This window comes from Magnolia sinica, chromosome 9, assembly GCF_029962835.1.
Source record: "Magnolia sinica isolate HGM2019 chromosome 9, MsV1, whole genome shotgun sequence".
Taxonomy (NCBI): domain Eukaryota; kingdom Viridiplantae; phylum Streptophyta; class Magnoliopsida; order Magnoliales; family Magnoliaceae; genus Magnolia; species Magnolia sinica.
Genome location: NC_080581.1, coordinates 86,075,528 through 86,097,136, shown reverse-complemented (window position 1 = coordinate 86,097,136; position 21,609 = coordinate 86,075,528). Strand labels below are relative to the sequence as shown.

Sequence of the window (21,609 nt, the reverse complement as noted above, 5' to 3'; positions counted from 1 at the left end):
TTAAGATGGTTTCAACAGTGGGTATCATTCTCTTTAATAGGGTTAATTTGAGCTGGAATATGCTTTTTTATTGGGCTCATGACCTAAAATGATCTCTCTAAAAGAATAGACGGTGTTGATATAACATATATATCATGGTGGTGAACTGAATACTTAAACTGATAAATATCAATTACTTAGCGCTAGTTTTATCGATTTCGCCTTTTTCATTAAGTGTTGGCATCTCCACGGTGTAGTTTTCAAAATTTTCATCTAACGGTGGAAGACAAAACATAAGGTTTCATGTGTTCGACCGCATATATATATGAAATAATCCACTTGAATTTCATAAATGAAATCTAAAATTTACAGACATTTGGGTGGGTCCCAACAAAAAGAACCAGACCACACCTATCATATACAGCTCTCACACCATTTTGGGGAGAACTGGGGACAGGCCAGCATCACCTGATGCAATAGGCATCAGGTACCTACCAACCAGAAGGGAAATCCACAGAGAAAGCAGAGACTGACGGCTACCTCCGCCGAGAAAACCTGCAACCTGAGCTGAAACAGAGATCCACTGGCATCTTCTCAGCTCCAGTACACAAGGGGCAGCTCAACCAGACTTGAGACTAACTCCAAATTGACAAACAGACTTGAGGCTAACTCTGATGGAGCACTAACACAAACTAAGAGTTGCTGATGATCCTGAAAGGCGACTCCCAATAGAAATAGAGCCAACTGTTGGGAGATTTGGAGCAGAACAGTGAAGAACAGTCACTAGTTCCTGCTCCCAAAGCTCATCCTAACTGCCCCAAGCCCCACTGAGTCTAGGAAGAGGAGACCACGAACATGGGATGGAAGATCTGAAAAATTCTGAATAAAAGATGTTGATTGAGTCTCACTGCCCAAGCGCACCATACTGTCAGCCGGCCCATTACCTTCCCTAAAGATATGCATAAAAATAACTTCCCCTCTACATTTCATCCTCTGAATTTTGGCCAACCAGTAAGCCTATTTCCAGCTCAGGAGGCCTTTATCAATCAAAAGGTCTGTCACTAGCTGAGAGTCAGATTCCACCATCACTTTCGTTAGGCCCAGGGAAAAACACATTGCTAAACCTTCATGCAACGCCCTTATCTTTACTCTAATGTTGGAGCCGAAATTGTATCCTTCAGAGAAGGCAAAGATAAATTCACCCTTGTCATTTTTGCAAACACCCCCGCCTCCTGACTGACCAGGATTACCCCTAGACGACCCATCAACATTAACTTTAGCCCACCCAAGTGAGGGCCTGACCCATTTCACTATCCTTGATGAAGCTGGGAAGGAGGAAGCAAAATTCTGCCTTTGTATGTGTTGATTCTGCCTGATGACTGGCCCTACCAAGCTGGACGGAGAGCTACTAGCCAAGCAATTGAGCCACCTATTAACATTCGTTATTACTTGGGGAGCTTAGGAGGGCCTGCTGTCATATCTAGCCCTATTTCTAGCCTTCCAGATTTCCCAAATAATGACGCAAGGGACTAACATCTTTAAATGGGAGACTTTACCTTGAGCTGATTCTTTGAATGAGAGACTTTACCTTGAGCTGATGAAGCGCTCTACCATTGATTCAATGTAATGATAATGGATTCAGCCCCTCCAATAAACAAATTATAGATCCCACAAAAATATTCCTAAGTGGACCTAGCTAGCGCACTGTCAATAAAGAGGTGATGCAGAGACTCTCCACAATGGCCCGAGGTCGTCGGGTTCTAACAACATTCACACTTAGATGCCAGCTGAATTCCTCACCCCTGGACCGCACCATCTACTGGCATAGCTCTCCAAAGAGATCGCCAAAACAAACAATGAGATTTTTGGCGATAGCTTGGGATGCCACACCCATTTAGCCCATTCTCTACAGGGAAGGCTGGTCCTACTAATCTTCCAAGCGGAGCTGACTAAAAATTCTCTAGAAGGAGTGAACGGCCATATGCTTTTATCTGGGCCCTCTGAAAGGTAGAAACCTACTTGAAAAATGAAATCTACTACTTGCGAGGGGAGAAAAGATATTATTGAGCTGGGCGGAAGCAGGCCGCACTCTCCCAGGACCAGATTCACTTTAAGGTACAACAAAGCGGGAGGGATAGGCAAGTTAGCAATCTGCTGAAGCGAGCCTAGTCCTGTCTAGTTATTTGGCCAAAAACTGCAATCTCCTTGGCCCAGCAGCCATTGAGCATTGCTATCCACACCGGTAGCAACCTGTGGATCTTCCACATAGGGGAGGCAAAAACGGGTGGGCTACTCGAGGTAGCAGGGGGGCCTGACCATACTTAGTGTTCATAAAACTCCTCCAAATACTTTCCCTAGCCTTGAATTTGAACACCCACCCCATCTTAAGCCTAAGCGCCACCATGAATTTTGAAAGTTTTGTAATGCCCAGACCACCCTCTTCTTTGGGCTGCGATATCGAGTTCCAACTCCTCCAATGCAGCTTCCTTTTACCGTCAGCCCATCCCCAAAGGAAGTTCACAAAACTGATTTCTAACGAAGAGAGAACCTAAGTTGGGATGTGAGTTGTTGCCATTGAATGGACTGGAATACTTCCAAGAATGTGCCTTACCAATACTGATCTACCTACCTGCGACAGGAAACGCGCCTGCCACCCCTTAATTCAGCTCTCCACTTTATCCACTAGAGGTTAAAATGCACCTCTATTAAGCTTGCCAAAGGCCCAAAGGGACACCCAGGTACGTCAGCCCAGAGACAACTTTTGAAAATCCAAGGAGACTATCAATAGACCTGAACCTAGACGAAGACATCTTGTTTGAGCAAAAATAGGCACTCCTGTGGTGGTTAATTTTATGACCCGAAGCCGCTTGATAGGAATCAAGAAACTTTTTCATAGCTCGGAGCGATGCAAGGCCTCCATTGAGGAATAACATGGTATCGTCAACATAAAGCAGGTGAGAGATTGTTGGGCAGCCCCTCCTACACTTGAAAAGCTGATAGAGACCCTACTAAATCAGATTTTGGAGCCCTCTGCTAAGAACTTCTACTGCCAAGATGAAGAAGCTCGGAGAAAGAGGGTCACCTTGTCGGATGCCTCTAGAAGATTTAAAGAATCCAGCAACCTCGCCATTTATCAAAACTGAGAACTAGGCGTTACCCCAACACTTTTCAACCAGCTCCACCCAGGAGGAGTTGAAACCGAATTTCAGGAGGACCTACTTAAGAAAGGACTAATCCAACCTATCATATGCCTTTTCCATATCCAATTTTAAAACAATATTTCCCCCACGGACTTTCCTATTCAGCTCCCTGGCCATCTCTTGGGCAAGCGCAATACTTTCCACCATGGAACGGCCCTGGACAAAAGCGCCTTGCTCAAGTGAGATAAGCGAAGGCAACACTTCACTTAGTCTAACTGAAATGATCTTGACGAGGATTTTGTATAAGCAATTACAAAGGCTAATGGGACGAAAGTCTAAAAATTTCTTTGGGGTTGTTGATTTCAGAGCTAGGTAGATGAGGGTAGTTGATATTGCCCTGGGAAGGTTGCCACCTTGAAAGAGGAATGTTGCAGCTTTGAGGAGGTCATTGCCAATGACATCCCAGCAGGAAGCAAAGAAGCTACCAGGGAAGCTGTTCGAGCCAGGTGCAACATCTATCGAGATAGCTAGAACGACTTGCTTCACTTTAAGAAGAGAGGGAGGAGAGAGTAGCCGATCATTCATCTCTGGAGAGATCAGATTTGGAATTACGTCTAGCAGGGCTGGGTCCAGCGACGAATTTTCTGCCTTAAAAACTACTTGAAAAAATTCTGATGCCACTTCCTTAATTTCTGAAATCTCCTCTAGCCTATGGCCCGAATCTAGCTCAATACTTTTAATAGCCGCTTTCCTTTGACGTTCTATTGCCGAAGCGTGAAAAAATCTGGTGTTTCTATCTCCTTCTTCCAGCCAACTGATCCTGGCTTTCTGTTTCCAATAAATTTCTTCCATGATGAGTTTCAGCTTCCTGAGGTTGTTTGTAGCTACGCTGAACTGGTTGTATAAATTGCTGTCAAGATCTACTGAAATATCTGTCACTTGTAATTTTGATTCAATGTCTGCCGAGTGTTCCACCTGCTTCACTTGTTCAAAAATATTACCGAAGGTTTCCTTATTCCAGGATCTCAGGGCCCGCTTAACATTCTTGAGTTTCAGTAGAACATTGAAGATGGGGTGATTGGATTCAGCTGAGCCCCATGCTACTTGAACCACCTGCTGGAAGGATTCATGTAGTACCCACATACGCTAGAATCTGAATGGTTTTGGAGAAGATCTAGTCTGGCTAGGAAAGACCAAGAGGATGGGGGCGTGGTCAGAGTTTAGACGAGGGAGATGCTCCACGTAGAAACTGGGGAAGGAAGCATTCTAAGACACATTCACCAAGGTCCTGGCCCAAATTCTTGCTTGCCCTCCCAGTTGTTACTCCACGTGAACCTGTTACCTGAGAATCCTGCATCCATGAGATCAACATTGTTAATAGCTGTAGCAAATTCCTCGGAACTTGGGGTGTCGGGGGGCCTGCGGCTTCTCCCCTCTGAAGCTTCAATGACTACATTGAATTCCCCGCTGACAGCCCAAGGGCCCATAAATGATCTGGAATGGGAGGACAAATCTTCCCATAAGACTCTTCTCAGACGCCTGTCACAACTAGCATATACAAAGGTGAGGTAAATGGGGGAAGGGAAGTTAAGGATATTGACTACTATAGATATAGATTGAGCAGATTTATAGATAACAGAAAGGGAGATAAGGTTATTGAAAAAAAACCCAGATCTTACCTCCTTCTTCATCATTAGAGTAGGAAGAGTGAAAGCCTAACTTAAGCCCTGTCGACACTCTTTTGTTGTCTCTAATCATTGGTTCCAATATTGCCATTATCCAAGGGTTATGGATAGAAATCAGCCTTTTCACCGACCTGATTGTTCAAAGATTGCTTATTCCACGAGCGTTCCAAATCAGAAATTTATCCATCTGTTAAACAGCATGAGTACGCAGCCCTTCTCTTCATTCTACGACGTTTCACTTCCCATTTCCCCCTAGCAGCAAGCTCAGTTGATAAACTTTGACTGATCTTAGCTCTACCTTTCCTGGATGAATTGAGCCTAGATGTTTCCACTGCCACTTGTAGATGATCTATATCGCCCTTATCAAGCTTCTGTAAATTCAAGACATCCGGTGATAGAACTCCCTCTAAATTGTATTCATCTTGAGCCAGTTGCCCACAATTTTACTCCATGTTGATTGATGCTTCCAGATCCATGGTGCTGACTATGGCATCTACATTCTCTGCATACCTGACCCTGTTAAAATATGGGGAAAGATCCACATGAATCCCAGAGCTGCAGATAGCTGACGTGTCTCGGGATTGTATGGACCTAGCAGTATTCCAAGTAGAAGCTGGAGACTTGAAAAATGTGAGGAATTGTTGCGGAGCTGCTAAAGAGGATGGGGTTTTTGGGCAATTTCCTCTGCTATCCTCGTCAGCTTCTGACCTGAGGAGAGAGCCACCTATTGATTTGGAAGGAGGTCTTATGTTGTCCTGCTGATCTCTAGCTGGGAGAGTGTTGTTAAAGAGCCTGGTAGCAGGTGTGTATACATGGTTTCTATCACCGTCTGGCTCTAGAGGAGGGTCGATGGGATTGATTTTCGAAAGACACCACAAATTACTGTTAGCAGTGTGGCTTAAGACTAATTGATCTCTGGTGGGGATCTCTTGAATTAGCCTAGATGTAGAGATAGGCTGCCAGGTTTCCCAACAATGAATTGACTTCTCACCAAGCTCAAGCCGGAGAAGAGGAGAGATGTCAGTGGTATTCTCACAAGAATGATGAGGGACTATCTCTAAGGACGAGTTGGGCTGCCCACGGCATCTGCTCAGGTCCATAACCTCTCTGACTCCCGTATGTCTACAAAGTATCTGGGGAAAGGCTAGTTGCAAGTTCTCATGAGTGTCAGTTTTGTTTGGGACCTTTTCACAAACATCATAAGGGTGACCTTCTTTCAGCCGGGGGTCGTTGTAAAACCGGTTTTCCACCCATTCTTTGGTGGAATTAGGGGTCGATTTAGAGGTTGTGGCTGAGATTCCACTGTCACTAACTTGCCCCAGAATATAAGGAGGTTCTAAATCTACAATGATCGGGTATGATCTGTCAACCACGAGAAGTTTTAAAACTTGCTTCAAATCTACACCCGGCCTAAGGAGCACCTTGAATCTTGCATACACTTGGAAAATCCCGAATTTGCTGATAGTATCAATTTGTATTACTTTCCCGAAATGATTTCCCAGGTCGTGGATAAATTCCTCTATCCAGGCATGGGCCGGGATCCCATACAGTCTAATCTAGTTGCCATCCACCCCTAGGACCTCGTCAGGCGACCATGGGTAAACTGAGTCTAATCCCATATGATGTAGAAGGTCTTCATCTTCTAGGAATTCTATTATTTCTGCCTTGGATTTGAACGTAATTAGGAATGAGATGGGAGACATTCTGGCTACATCAATGGCAGCAGCCAAGAATTTCGAAGATCGTAAGGCTTTAGTCAAATGAATAATCAAAACATTTGGGCCAGATGCAATGCCAACTAGCCCTAATTTCAATTCATCCAGTTTTCGAGCTACCGCGGCAGGATTAGTAGTGGTTGTATTGATTACAAGGGGAGAACCCTGTAGCCGGTTGCCTTGTTTTCCTGAAGAAAATACTGCAGCATATGATCCATGGGGAGGTTTTTGGTGTTGCTTCGATTCTGGCTTTCTGGCTGTTCGAGGAGGAGTCCTGGGATTAGCTAGCCTGACTGTAACCTCTCTACCATCTATTCTTCTTCCTTCTAGGACTCCCATGGCTACCAACGCATCTTGTTCATACAAATATCTGACAAAAGCAAAACCCCTAGGTTTTCTAGTCTCTAGAAAACAAGGGACATAGATGTCAACGACCTTACCATACTACTAAAAATCGAGAACAAATCTTCAGAGGAGCAATGAAAAGGAATGTTGCCAATAAAAAGCCCAAAACCGATTTCATAAACAGATCTGGATTTCTTCTGTCTATGTTTACCTGGGGACCGACCTCTCTGCTTAGGGCTGCCTCGGGGAGATCCTCTCCTCGAAGGGGCCCTATCTCTTCTACGAATCATGAGTGATCGATCTCCAGTGGAAGAACCTCTGCTCCAGCTCGAATCTAGCTAATACTATATATATATATATATATATATATATATATATATATCTTTTCAAAACCTTTTTCTATATCACATTGCCTTGGGGGAAGAGAAAAGAAAAGAGGCTATAAGTTGGGTGTGGTTTACCTTACTAATTGGGTAAACCTGAGGGAGTACACGTACACGCATGGGCGAGGGCATCATCATGGACGGGGGTGCGCGCATTGAGGCTGTGTGGCTATGTGGTTGTAGTGAGGCACTAGTTGGCACACTTTACACTTCTCATGTGTGCATCTTATCTTAAAAGTAGTCATTCCCTCATATACTTACACGAACTGTTGTTAGACGATGTGGAGGTAGGAAGGGATAAACGTCTAGTTTTCCAACGTTTATAAAATGGTCATATTATTTATTACCTAAGCCATAATCCCCAACGCCATGTACCCATATAAGCAAAGCTTACCAGGATCATTTCATCAGCAACGTAAGAAAACATGTCTCCTCTTCACTACAACTTGAAACACATTCACTAGATGGTTCGACTCACAACTTAGTGAGTCAACTTAGCATATGACTCATTGAGTCAAATCAGAACCCTAGATCAGTGAGTTTATAAATTCAATGAAAACTTTTTCCTACTCTTTCCCAACAAGTTAGGACTAGAAATAAGAATCTTCTAGAAAGATTGCGTTGAACAAGTTCTTACAAAGGTTTCTTCATGATTACTGCAAGTAGAACCTATTAGGTTTGTCGATCCACATAGCCTGTCAGCGATCTTAGTTAAGAGGGGACAAATAACATTTTAAGGACAACGTATCCAATACGTGAAACAGCCTGATTGAATCAATATTTATTTATTTTCATTATTTTCATTTTGTTTCCAAATTATCATTTTGGAATATTTTCCAACAATCTTAAAGAGGTGTTTTAATATGGATACTGAAAGCATTGCGTCAATCAAGCTGAATCAAGATTTTATCTGACTTGACCTGATCAACGATACCAACTTCACTAGCTACTTGGTAGGACAAGTTATAAATTTCTTTTGATGACACTAAGGATCTACTATATATCCAAAATATAAGAGTTGTAATTGATAGTAAAACTGAATGCCCCTCATTAAAAACTTCATAGATTCCACTGTAATGTTTGTTGAGTATCAAACCTATTGATAAGGTCAAACATACCTGGATTAAAGGGAAAAGCTAATATCAGTTTTATCGAAAACTTTTATGGACCATGAAAGGCTTTAACTAGTCAATAACCGTTGTTACATGTGGCATGGTCCACCTAAATTTTAAAATTTGTCTCCTTCATTTTTGGGACAACACTTAAAATAAGTTAGAAAATTAGATGGACGGTGTGGATATACAATGTATGCACTGAGGTGGGAACTACGGTCAGGGTTGCACCGCATCATTGGCTTCAGGGCACCAAGACGCGTTCCAGGGATGGGGATTTCCTGTTTACGCTGCCGGTAGTGAGGTAGCTATTAGACATTAATATGTGGGCTCCACCAAGATATATGTGTTTTAACTACACCGTTCATCCATTTTTTTCATATCATTTAAGGGCATGAGCCCAAAAATAAGCTAGATCCAAATCTCAAGTGGGTCACGCCACATGAAAGCTGTGGTGATTGAACACCTACCATTAAAAACTTCCTAGGGCCCACTGTAATGCTTATTTACCATCCAACCTGTTGATTAGGTCACAAGGACCTAGATGAACTGAAAACACAAATATCAACTTCATCCAAAACTAATGTGGCCCCAATTATTTTTAATTGTGGGCATTCAATCACCATTATTTCTTATTGCGTGGTCCTGTTCTTTCCTATGGTGTGTTGTACACGAGATTTGGATCTAGCTCAGTTTTGGGCTCATTACCTAAAATGATCCTAAAAATAGATAGATGGCATTTATAAAACATATACATCATGTTGGGGCCCATAGAACACTTAAGTAGGCATTTCATGTCAATGCACGGATGTGTTTTTGGACCTAGAGGGTCCGGTTTATATAGATGTAGGGAATGGACCATTGCACCTGAAGCCATCAATGGTTAGAACATTGCAAAAATGTTTTGGACCATTGGCTTATTAATCCAAAGGTTTCAAACCATTAAATCCTTAATCTGGCCATTTGGATCACTGAATGCCAACCTGTTCAAATCGTTGGCATTAACCCACTTCAGTTTCTAGTTGTTCCCAGCAATAGATAGATTTAACCATTTCAAAAAATCCATACAAGCTGTCTGTTTCTCTTTTCGCACTACAATCACACAGCCTCAGGAGGGTTTGCGTAAGGTGACGAGGGAGTGACTACTCGCGACATGACACTCATGTGCGAAGTGTGCCACTAGCACCTCACCTCACATGTCCTCGCAACGCGTGCACAACACCGAAAAATGCAAACCCAAGTAAGCTCTCTCTCTCTCTCTCTCTCTCTCTCTCTCTCTCTCTCTCTCCCTTTTCCAAGTAAAATATCTACAAGAAGGTTTATAAACCACAAAAATATTCCATCAGTAAGCGATGGGGGACAAATGAAAAGTTTAATTTTTCACAAAATTTTAAAATGAATTTGGAGGGAAAGAAATTATTTGAAATGCACACGTGTAGAGCAAAGTTCATCTAGACATGTGCCATGCTAATTCCATGTGGTGAATATCCAGGCCATCCACACACACGTCTCATGTTGCAATCCATCGTTATGAGAGTTTTACCCTTGTGTCAGTGATTCCATAAGCAGTTTAGATCATTAAAACATGTTACAAAGTCGAATGGGTATAATCCCAATTTAACTTCGGTGCTCCCAAAAAAGGCTTCAATTGCAAGCATTCTCATCTATAGTATTCCTTGTGGTGTGGTCCACCTGATCATTAAGATCATCCTTATTTTTGAGATCACATCATAAATTGATCCGTCTCAAATGATGGATAGAGTGGACGTCACACAAATGTCATGGTTGACCCACAACTTTCTATTGCACAGGTTGTAGGATATTTAGATTATTAGATTGGCAGGCATCTACTGGAAGGTTAAAAATGGGAGTCGTCCGTTGGTTCTATTTCCATAGAGAAATATGCACGAATCAATAATCTCTCTCCCTTTATAGAAATATTTACATATTTAGGAAAACCTCTTTGTTTTATATGTAAAATCCACTCCGTCTATCAAGTTTTGTCATTAATGTTAGGCTCTAAGGCCAAAAACCAGATAGATCCACAACTCAGATAGGCCACACATCAAGGAACAATGGGATGGGATATTCCAACTGTAAGTTTGTGTGTGGGGCCACCATTGTATCTTTCATTAAATTCATTAGTGATCCAAATAATGATTCTAACCTGGTCAATGCAGCAGAGTTTACATATTCAATACTCCTGCTAGGTATTTTAGGGGCTGAGGGAATGAATACCGTAGAGGCTTATGAATACAATTTAGGTAGACCCCACCAAAGGGAAGAGTTGGGATGTGAATGCCATATAATTCTAAAACTAGGGTGACTAGACCAGAAACTCAGCCGAGTCAACCCAACTTCAGGAGAGTTTGAGCTGAAACTCATTAGGGAGCTTGACTTAGTCAACACTTGACCAGACTTCTCAACTTGATTCACTGACTTGGTCAACTCGACACAACTGAGTTGTGTGTATGCAGCTCACTTCACTTTGAATAATGTTAGAAATGTTGAGTTGGAGTGTGATGACATAATAAACTTTTTATTTTCTTCCAATTTCTTACGATTTAATTTGGAATTTAAGTTCCAAAGTAATTGAACAAGTATTTCAAGAGCAATAACTTCATTATGATAATTTAGTTCGTTTAGATTTTTAATTTTGGTGATGATTTTTAGTTAAGGTGGGTGTGAATGTTTAATTAAATTCAAATAAATATATGTCACGTCATGAAAATCAAATAATTTAGACCACGTGCTTGGTATTTGGGTCTTGAATAGCTATATTCGGATACCTGGATTCCAAACTTTGAAAACTCTAATATAACCCTTCGTGCTTCAATTGCCTCATGCATATCCTTATGCCACTACCCATTTAAGCTGATTTTCTGTTTCAATTAGTCTCTAACTCTATAGTACATCTTACAAGGATTATACATGTGAATAAAAGTAATCTATTCATTAGGAGTCTATTGGCACATTAACTAGATTAGATTTAAAAAAGAGACCAAAATAAGATTCCTACCTTTGTTTACAAACCATTCTTTAAACTTAATGTAATCTTTCTTTTGATGACCTACATTTCCTCTTTTGATGAACCGACTTCCTTCTTGGCACACTTTCTTTTTTACTAATCTTTAGGTTGAGGCTAATTGTTGACTATAAAACATAAAGCTTTTAAATAAATAAATAAATAAAACTGCCAATTCTATTCAAAATGATTTGCCAAAATTTACATTCGGACTTCCTCATGAGAAAAAGGACCTGGGGAATGTCTATCATAAGCATCTCGTGGAAGGAGTAAACAAATCAAGAATAGAAAAAGGCAATCTTCACTCTAAGGCTCCCTTATCACCCCCAACCCCACTTTGTCTATGAAGAGGAGCCCCCCAAGATGGGGAGGGAGATCAAACAGAAAAATGGGGATTGGCAATCGCTCCCCAGGCGCGCTAGGGCATCAGCTGGGGCGTTACCTTCCCTGAAGATATGTTTAAACTCGACTTGACCTCTCAGCTGAAGCTTCTCTATCTTGGTGAGCTAGTATCTCCATTTCCACCCCATTTGGGCACTTTCATTCATGACGTTCACTGCAACCTGCGAGTCAGATTCGACCACTACTTTGGAATATCCCATGGAGAAGCAGTGATAAAGTCTATCATGAATCACATGAAGCTCGGCATTCATGTTCGAGCCCACCCCATAACCCTCAACGAAAGCAAAGATTAGTTCACCCGTATCCCCTCTATACACGCTTCCACCACCAGATTTATCAAGATCTCCCATAGAGGACCCATCAATGCTTACCTTAACCCAGCCTCTATTCGGTTTTAACCATGTAATCACTGAAGGTTGAAAGGATTTCCTCGTGGCATTGATACTCCACCAGACGGAAGAGGAATGTGGAAAGTTGCAACACCTGTGTGGCTGACCCTGTTGGAGCCGCATATTACGTACATCCACCAGGAGACTCGAGCAATAAGAGAAGCTGGGGCAAGGGCTTACCTTCGTAAACTGCTGCATTTCAAAATTTCCAGAGTTCCCATATCATCAGACCAGGTACCAGTTACTGGATGAGCGGAAAACTCTTCTCATCAGTGGGAGTGCTCCACCATTGCATCAGTCTAGCCTCAACTGAGGCCATCGACATAACATTAATGCCAAACAGAACCCCCAAGTAGTTCCAGGAGGCCACAACCAAATCACTTTCCAGAAATAAATGGTGAATCGACTCACTTGTGAGGCCATGGTTTGAGCCAGCAACACAACACACACACAGACTAGCTTTGGATCTGAATTTCATCGCCCAAGCCATCTTCAGACGGAAGGCCTATCATAGGCTCCTTCTAAAATTTTTTTGACACCGAGTCCTCCTTCTATTTTTGGCTGAGAAATTATTTTCCAACTGTTCCAATATAGTTTCCTCTTACCATCTGCCCATCCTCAAAAGAAATTGGCAAGAAGACACTCAAAAGACGAAAGAACTAGTGCAGGAAGGTGGGTTGCTGCCATCGTATGGACTGGGATACTACCCAAAACATGATTAATCAAGACTGCTCTGCCTGCCTGAGAAAGACACCTAGCCTGCCACCCTATAATGCGCCCCTCAACTTTGTAAATCATAGGTTAGAATGCATTAGATTTCAGCCTATGAATTGACACAGGGACCCTAAGATAAGTGAGAGATGCCAATGACTTTGAAATCCCGAGGAGCCTCTCAATAGTCCTGACTCTGGATGCGGGGATCTTATCGGAGCAAAAAAGAGCACTCTTTCTGAGATTAATGCATTGGCCCGAAGCTGCTTGGTATACATCCAGCAAGGCTTTATTGGCACGAAGAGAAGCTATTCCCCTGTTGAGGAAGAGGAGAGTATCGTTCGCATATAGAAGATGTGAGACCTTAGGACACCGTCTCTTGAGACCGAAGGGTTGGTAAAGGCCATGAGACACCAAATTTTTTAGACCCCTACTCAGCACCTTAGCCCAAAGGATAAATAGACTAGGGGAAATTAGATCACCCTAATGAAGTCCTCTAGACGATTTGAAGAAACTAACTGATTGACCATTAACTAGATTGAGAACTAGTTGTTAGTCCAACAATTTTCGACCATATCAATCCATAGATGGCTGAACCCAAACCGATTCAAAACTTGCTTAAGGAAGCCCCAATCCACCCTATCATAGGCCTTTTCCATATCTAACTTGAGCACGATGTTCCCGCCCCGAGTCTTCCTATTGATCTCCCTGAACAACTCATGAGAGAGGGATATGTTCTCTGAAATCGATCTACCCTAAATAAAGGCCCCTTGTTCCAGTGAGATTAGAGAGGGGAGAATCTGACTCAGCTTGGAGGCAATGATTTTTTTTAGAAGATCTTATAAAAACAATTACGGATACTAATCGAGCAGAAATCAGAAAATCTCTTAGGGGTAGATGATTTGGGAATCAAAACGATAAGTGAAGACATAATAGCCTTGGGAAGTTAACCTCCTTAGAAAAAAAAAGGAAATTTCCTTATCTAGGTCAAGACCCACCACTTACCAACAGCTGGAGAAAAAGGTACTTGAGAATCCGTCTGGCCCAGGAGCCCCTTCAATAGGCATTAACTGGACTGCTTGTTGGACCTCCAATAGTGATGGGGTGCCATCAACATCTTATTATCCTCCTGTGTGATTAATTAGCAAGGGGATCACATCAAGAATATCATGCCTTGCCGCACTTAATTCAGCTGAGAATTGTTTTTCAAAATGGGCCACTGCTGCCTCTTTGATCTCTTCAAGGTCCTCCACAATCTGCCCTGAATCCAACTCAATGTTGGTTATCACTGCTCTTCTTTGTCTTTCTGTAGCGGAAGCATGGAAAAACTTGGTGTTCCTGTCACCTTCTTCCAACCAACTAATTCTTGACTTTTGTTTCCAGAAATTTTCTTACATAATCTCAAGCCGACTGAGGTTTTCTGATGCAGTGTTGAATTCGTTCTGAAGATTGTTGTCCTGGCCTTTAGGTAACACTGAAAATTTCATTCTGTTTTCAACTTCTGCTAGCGCGTGTTATGCATTTCTCACTTGTTCAAAGATGTTCCCGAATATCTGCTTATTCCAGGTTTTAAGGGCTTACTTAACATTTCTGAGCTTAGTGAACACATTTAAAATCGGGTGGGTGGAATTGATATTACTCCATGCCATTCTGACCACTTGAAGAAAAGAATCATGCTTGGTCCACATCCGCTGAAACTTGAAAGGCTTCGGCCCACCTGTTGATTGAGGAGGGAAGGACATGAGGAGAGAGGCGCGATCTGAGCAAACACGGGGAAGGTGCGTGACGTGAAAGAGTGGGAAAACATTGGACCAAGTCGCATTTATGAGAACCCTATCCATCCTTGCCCATACTCTAGCTGCCCCCACCTACTTTTTGCTCCACGTGAAGTGATTACCCCTGAACCTAGCATCTATCAGCCTTGCATTATTGATTGCATCTAGGAATTCAGTAGAACTCATTTATTCGCTTCTCTGCTACTCATTCTTTCTGAGGCTTCAACAATCGCATTGAAGTCTCCACACACTACCCAAGGCCCCTGAACTGAAGAAGAGAAGGCTACCAAATCATTTCAGAGGGTTCTTTTATTAATCTTATTGCAACTGGCATACACCACTATAATTTAAATGGCTGTTTGGAAATACCGCAGATTGTCTACAATAGATAAGGATTGGTTAGAAATACTTAAAACTGAAATAGCGATATGGTTTTGAAAGAAAACCCGGATTTTCCCACCCTCCTCTCCATTGGAGCAAGAAGAATGGAAACCCAAAGAAAGGCCTACTCCCACTCTCTTATCTTCACTGATCATAGGCTCGAGGATGGCCACAACCCAGGGATTATGGCTCTTGGTTAGTCTTCTTGTAGTCCTTATGGTGCACTGATTACCTATACCACGAGCATTCCAAACTAGGATTTTATCCATTTGTGACACATCCGGTATTCGCAGCCTTGGTGTAATGAATCTTCTTCCTTCTTAGAACTTTCAAGTTATCCTATCTCTAAGGGTGATTTGCTGAACTGATTTAGAGTGATTCAAGAAATCCTGGTTCTATGTTGTTTCATCTATTTTAGATTCACATAGGTTTCAAGGGGGGAAAGACTTCCAATTCATCTGATACCAGAGGGTTCAAAAGCTCTTCCTAAACTAGTTAACTTTTACAACTAGGATCTTGGAGGTTCTCTGCTGAAAGGTTTTACTCTTGTCCATCTAGTCTAATAACTAAGGAAAAGAAAGGCGAGAGATCAACCACAAGAGCAGCTCTACCTGCTGGAGATTTTCTTAGGAAGTGGGGTTGATTAGGAGAGCTAAGGTTGTTTGCTGCAGATAGCCTGCAATCCTCTGGAGGCTCCTGATGAGACCCCTATACAGTCTGGAGAGTGTTGGGTCGATTACAGTCTGTAGCCCTGCATTCCTTTGGAGGCATCTGATTAGGAGAAACAAGGCAAAATGCTGTAGATGCCATACATTCCTCTGGAGTCTCATGATGAGACCTCTGCACGGGGTGGAGCATGTGGGGTAGATTAAACTCAGCAGTTGCTTGCTGCTGATTGGAGATATCTCTCCAATAATCCTCACCCTGATCATTTGTAGTCCTTTCTTTGTTGAGTGGGGAATTCCCCACAGATCTAGAACAATGGTGAAGGTTTTCCTATTTATTCTTCTCTAGGTGACCTGTCTCAATTGGCGAAGATTGGGTGGTATCCAGGAATAGTGGATAGTTGGTCTCAGTGGTAGTTAGACCTCCTCTATTGACAACCTGCTTGAATTGAAAAGAGCCATATGTATGGAACTGTTTGAAATTACTTTGGTGAATTTGTTATAGCGATGGATTAGAGTGGCTTGGCTGGTTCTCCTTGTATGCATAAGTTAACCTATATACAGCGACAGGGCTGTAGCTCTAGGCATTAGATGCCTCTACTATCACGATGGCTTCCTCTGTGACATTACATCGAACATCTGGAGGGAGAGGTTGAATGTCACCTGATGGTATTCCACATACCTCTAACAGTCAGATTTGGATTTCTTATGATGGATTGACATATCCATCTGGGATTCTGAGATGATTAATTCTATCCAAATCGTCATTGGCCATCTCACAAACATCTGCCGGGTGCCTAATAATGTCTGAAGATGGTTTGCTGAATCTTCTCTCCACCCAATCTATGGTTCTCTTCGGGACTGCCGATTCAATGAGAGGGAAGGGTAGAGATGGTGGAGGGAATGTTGCATCTTCCATCACCGCATGAATAGAAAAATTTTGTCAGCCGCTCGTAGCTTTAACACTTTCTTCATATTTGCTCCTGGGCGAAGGATGACCTTGATTTGAGCAAATACTTAAAGAATCCCCAATCTGCTTGAGTCTATTTGGACAACATTGCTAAAATAATTCCCAAGGTCTAGTGTGACTGATTTCATCCACACATCGGCAGATATCCCGAAGAGCGTGAGCCAGATCGCCTCTCCACCCACCACTTCATCTGAGGACCGCTTGCTAATAGATATTAACCCCATCTGCTTGTGTAATGGAGAATCATTGAGGAAGTCAATGAATTCAGGCTTCATTTTGAGAGTGATTAGAAACTTGATGGGAGAGATTCTAACAACATCAATAGTGGAGGCGGTGAATCTCGATGTTCTAATGGCTCCGACTAATCTCAAGATGGAGATAGTTGGTTCTGTCGCTGTACCAACTAGTCCAAATTGAAGTTCCTACAATCTAGTAGCTCTACTACTATAGTTATCTCCTTAACCGGTATTTTCTCCTATGGGCGGATACAGGGTACCTGGGCTACCACCTCTGCATAGGAGGGGCCAGAGGGCTGGACCGGCTCCTATTTTCCTGTCACTTCTGAATATTATTAGAAGATGGGGCAACCCTAGTCTTAACTCATCAAATTAATACCACCCTACCATTAATGCGTCAGTCATTGAGAATATCCATGGTTGCCTTCGCGTCATGCTCATACCTGAATCGAACCAAAGCATATCCCCTTGATTTCTTGGTGCCTAGGAGGGTGGGGATGTAGACATTTAGCAGTCTTCCATATTTGTTGAAGATGACCGTGAGATCTTCAATGTTATAGTCAAAGGGAATGTTCCCAACGAAAAGCTAAAATCCTTTTTGTTTGGTCTTTTGGGGAAGTTCTTGCCAGACGAGTTACAATGAAATCTGGGGCTGAAAGAGCTTCGGTATCTGGGGGAATCTTTGTGAGAAGGGGCTCGGTCCCGTCGTTTACTGGGCGATCTCCCTCTCATCCCGTTGTTGTCTGCCTAGGGTAGTACTTAATCAGAGACAACCTCGACCTTGACAACATTGGCCTTCAATATATAACAATCTTGATACTTAACACATGACACCATTTCTTTTATAAAATGTAAAGCTTCTTTCTTAGTATGTGATGTCCTTTTCTTATTTTCTTTTTGTCCATGTCTAATGGTCATAAGATGTGTATTGTGTGACATTCCTTACTACTGAGCCTCTCTTTCTCTTGAATGTATTGAGCAAATAGATTATTTAATTTTTGCTTCACTTTTTCAGTATTATAATTAATTTTAAAATTAACCAAATACATTAAGGGGGAGTTTAAAACTAGGAAGAACAGGAGTTTTTTTTATAAAAGAAATCCTTTGCATTCATCAAGGGCAAAATATACAACAAGATAAACATTTGGGCTTCCTCATGTAAAAAGGACCTGAAAGAAGCCTATCATAAAGACACAGACAGAAGGAAGAAGGATGAAGGAAATAAGAAAACAAAGGAAGGAGAGACTCTCGGGGGCCGTTGCACAAAACCTCAGGATCATTCTCCCAAAAACACCAGAATTATGGGATAATAAAGCAATGAAATAAATTAAAGCATAAACCTCATGACAAAAGAGATTTTTACGTGAAAAACCCTCAAAGAGGTAAAAACGACGGGACCTCATCCAGATCAACAATCCACTATGAAGTAGAACGTTACAACCGATCACAAACACACACAAACACACACAGCTTGGATCAAACCTTCTTCACTCACGCGGGAGTGGATAAAAAATAAGAGAATAAAGAAAAACGGAGAGATCTTACCGATTACGAGGACGAGAAGCACTGAGATGTCGAGTGCATGGTAGATCACCTCTACGAGCAGAACCTCCCTTCCACAAGCTTCCTCTCTCTCTTTCTCTCTCTCTCTCAACCCTTTAGCAAACCCTTGCAAAGCTTTAGGAAACTCTCTTACATCCTTTAGAATAGCCATAGGGACCCATATTTATAGTTTAGGAAACTCCTTTCCACACCTCTGTGAAAATCGCCTCAAATTTACGCAGTCTGCATAAAATTCGGACATGAATCTGCGTAACTTCGACTGGTCGAGCAGGGTCCTCGACTGGTCGAGCACCTCCCTCAACTGGTCGAGCACCTCGAAATTTCTAAACTAAAACTCGTTGTACTTTGAGTCGAGTACCACTCGACCGGTCAAGCAATCCACTCGACCGGTCGAGCAGCTTTGTCTGCTCTTTTAACCTGGGGAGGAAAAACTCTATCAAATCTCTGCCTTTCCGACTCAGGAGGACTTCACCTTCTTTAAGCCAGTTCAGTTTCTACAAACCTTAAACTTGCCCTTGAGTAATGCCTTGGTCATCATGTCTAACCCGTTATCGTTCGTGTGTACCTTCTCAAGCTGTAACACCTTCTATTCTAAAGTATACCCGATCCAGTGATACTAAATCTCTATGTGTTTTGACTTGGAGTGCTGACTTGGATTCTTGCTCAAGTGTATAGCACTTTAACTATCGCAATAGACTACGTGCTGCTCCTACTTCAGGCTAAATTCTTGTAGGAACTTCTCCATCCAAAGCATCTCTTTACATGCCTATGTGACCGCAATGTACTCGGCCTTTGTCGTCGACAATGCTATGATCTTCTGTAACTTGCTCTGCCAAGAACCGCTCCCCCTGCAAACATGAACATGAACCCCGATGCAGACTTTATGGAGTCTATGTCACCTGCCATATCTGCATCTGTGTAGCCCTCTAACACGGGTTTTCCGTTACCATAGCATAGGCTCAACCTGGATGAGCCTCTCAGATACTGCAGTATCCACTTCACCATTGCCCAATGTTCTTTGCCAAGATTAACAAGATACCGGCTAACAACACCAACCGCATATGCTATGTCTGGGCACGTACACACCATAGCATACATCAAACTTCCTACCATTAATGCATAGGGTATCTTCCTCATCTCATCCACCTCTGCCTTCGTCTTGGGATACTACTTTTCGCTCAATTTGAGATAACCATCTAGTGGAGTATTGACCGGGATTGCTGCATTCATATTGAACTGCTTTAGGACTTTCTCAATATATCACCCTTGTGACAACCAAAGCTTTCTGCTGCTTCTGTCACGAGTTATCTCCATTCCTAAGATCTATTTAGTCGGGCCTAAGTCTTTCATCACAAATGACTTGCCCAACTCCTGTTTCAGCCTGTCAATCTTCTTGATGTCTCTACCCATAATGAGCATGTCATCAATATATAAGAGCAGAACTAAGAAATCACCATTTGAGAACTTACGCGTGAACACACAGTGGTCCGACTCTGTTCTGTCATACCCATGCTTTAACATGAACGAGTCGAACTTCTTGTTCCATTGCCTTGTAGCTTGTTTCAGCCCATACAAGCTCTTCCTCAGCTTACACACCATATTCTCTTTACCTTTAACTTTGAACTCCTCTGGTTGATGCATGTAGATCTCTTCTTCTAGGTCACCATGGAGAAAAACAGTTTTAACATCTAACTCCTCTATCTCCAGATCCATGCTAGCCGCCAACCCAAGAAACACCCGTGTGAATGTCATCTTCACCATTGGTGAGAATATCTCCTCGAAGTCTATGCCTTTTCTCTGACCAAAACCTTTTATCACAAGTCTGGCCTTGAACCTCGTTTATGAATTCTTCTCTGCTCAATCTTCTTTCTGAACACCCAGTTGTTGCTCAAAGGTTTCTTACTCTTAGGCAGTTTCACCATATCATAGGTGTGGTTCTTATACAAGGATTTCATCTCCTCTTATATAGCTTTCAATCACTCCCCCTTATGCTCGTCGGCTAGGGCCTCAGAACAATCTTCTGGCTCTCCCCCATTGGTGATCATAATGTACTTATGCAGCGAGTACCTCTTGGACAGTTATCTGTCCCTAGATGACCTCCTCACCTATGGCTCAACAAGTGGATTAAGTGGGGGCTGCTCCCCTGATCCATCCTCTGTAGGAACTTCTTCGTCATCTGCACCTTGTTGTACTCCATTGTCATCAGGCATCACGAGAGGAGTAACTTGATCCATGTCCTCTAGCTCACCTAAACTAGACTTGTTCTTCTCTGGCTTACAAATATTTTTTATATATTGATCTTCAAAGAATACCATATCTCTGTTCCTGACGAGCTTCTTCTCGGTTGGATCCCACAATCTGTAACCGAACTTTTCATCACCGTACTCCAAGAACACACACTGTCTGATGTTCATATCGAGCTTAGACCTCTCGTCCTTTGGTACATGAACGGATGCCCTGCATCCAAATACCCTGAGATGACTGTACGATGGGTCCTGTCTAGTCCACACCTTCTTAGGTACTCCATTCAACGGGGCTGATGGAGACCTATTTATCAAATACACTGCCGTGTTCATTGCTTCTCCCCAGAATGTCTTAGATAACTTTGCATGGGATAACATGCATCTAATTCTCTCTACAATGGTGCAATTCATTCGCTCAGCCACACCATTATGCTGAGGGGGTCTTAGGAACCGTCTGTTGACAATGTATTCACCACCATTGTCAGTGCGGATGCACTTCAATGATCTACCTATCTCTCTCTCGACCATAGCATGAAACAATTTAAACATACCAAAGACCTCATCCTTGGATTTCAAATCATAAACCTAAACCCTCTTAGATGCATCATCTATAAAAGTGATAAAATACAATGCCCCACCCAAGGTTTTTGTCCTCATAGGACCACAAACATCAGAATAAACCAAATCTAATGTATGCACTTTATTAACATGAGAAGCAGATTTAACAAATGAAACTCTATGTTGTTTCCCTAATAAACAATCAATACAGGTTTTGAGAGGTATACCTGTCACGTCTGGAAGGAGTCGCTTCTTTGCTAGTAACTGAAGCCCTTTTTCACTCATATAGCTTAGACGCATGTGCCACATGTTAATAGCTGAATCTTCTGCTG

The 21,609-nt window shown here is 42.4% G+C and overlaps 1 protein-coding gene across 1 annotated transcript; it reads right to left on the bottom strand.

Annotated features, from left to right (window-relative positions):
• Positions 1 to 3,209: 3,209 nt before the first annotated feature.
• Positions 3,210 to 4,262, bottom strand: LOC131255311 (uncharacterized). The gene has a single exon (XM_058256009.1). It carries the CDS (start codon positions 4,260 to 4,262, stop codon positions 3,210 to 3,212), a length of 1,053 nt encoding a protein of 350 aa, XP_058111992.1.
• Between the last annotated feature and the right edge of the window lie 17,347 nt (positions 4,263 to 21,609).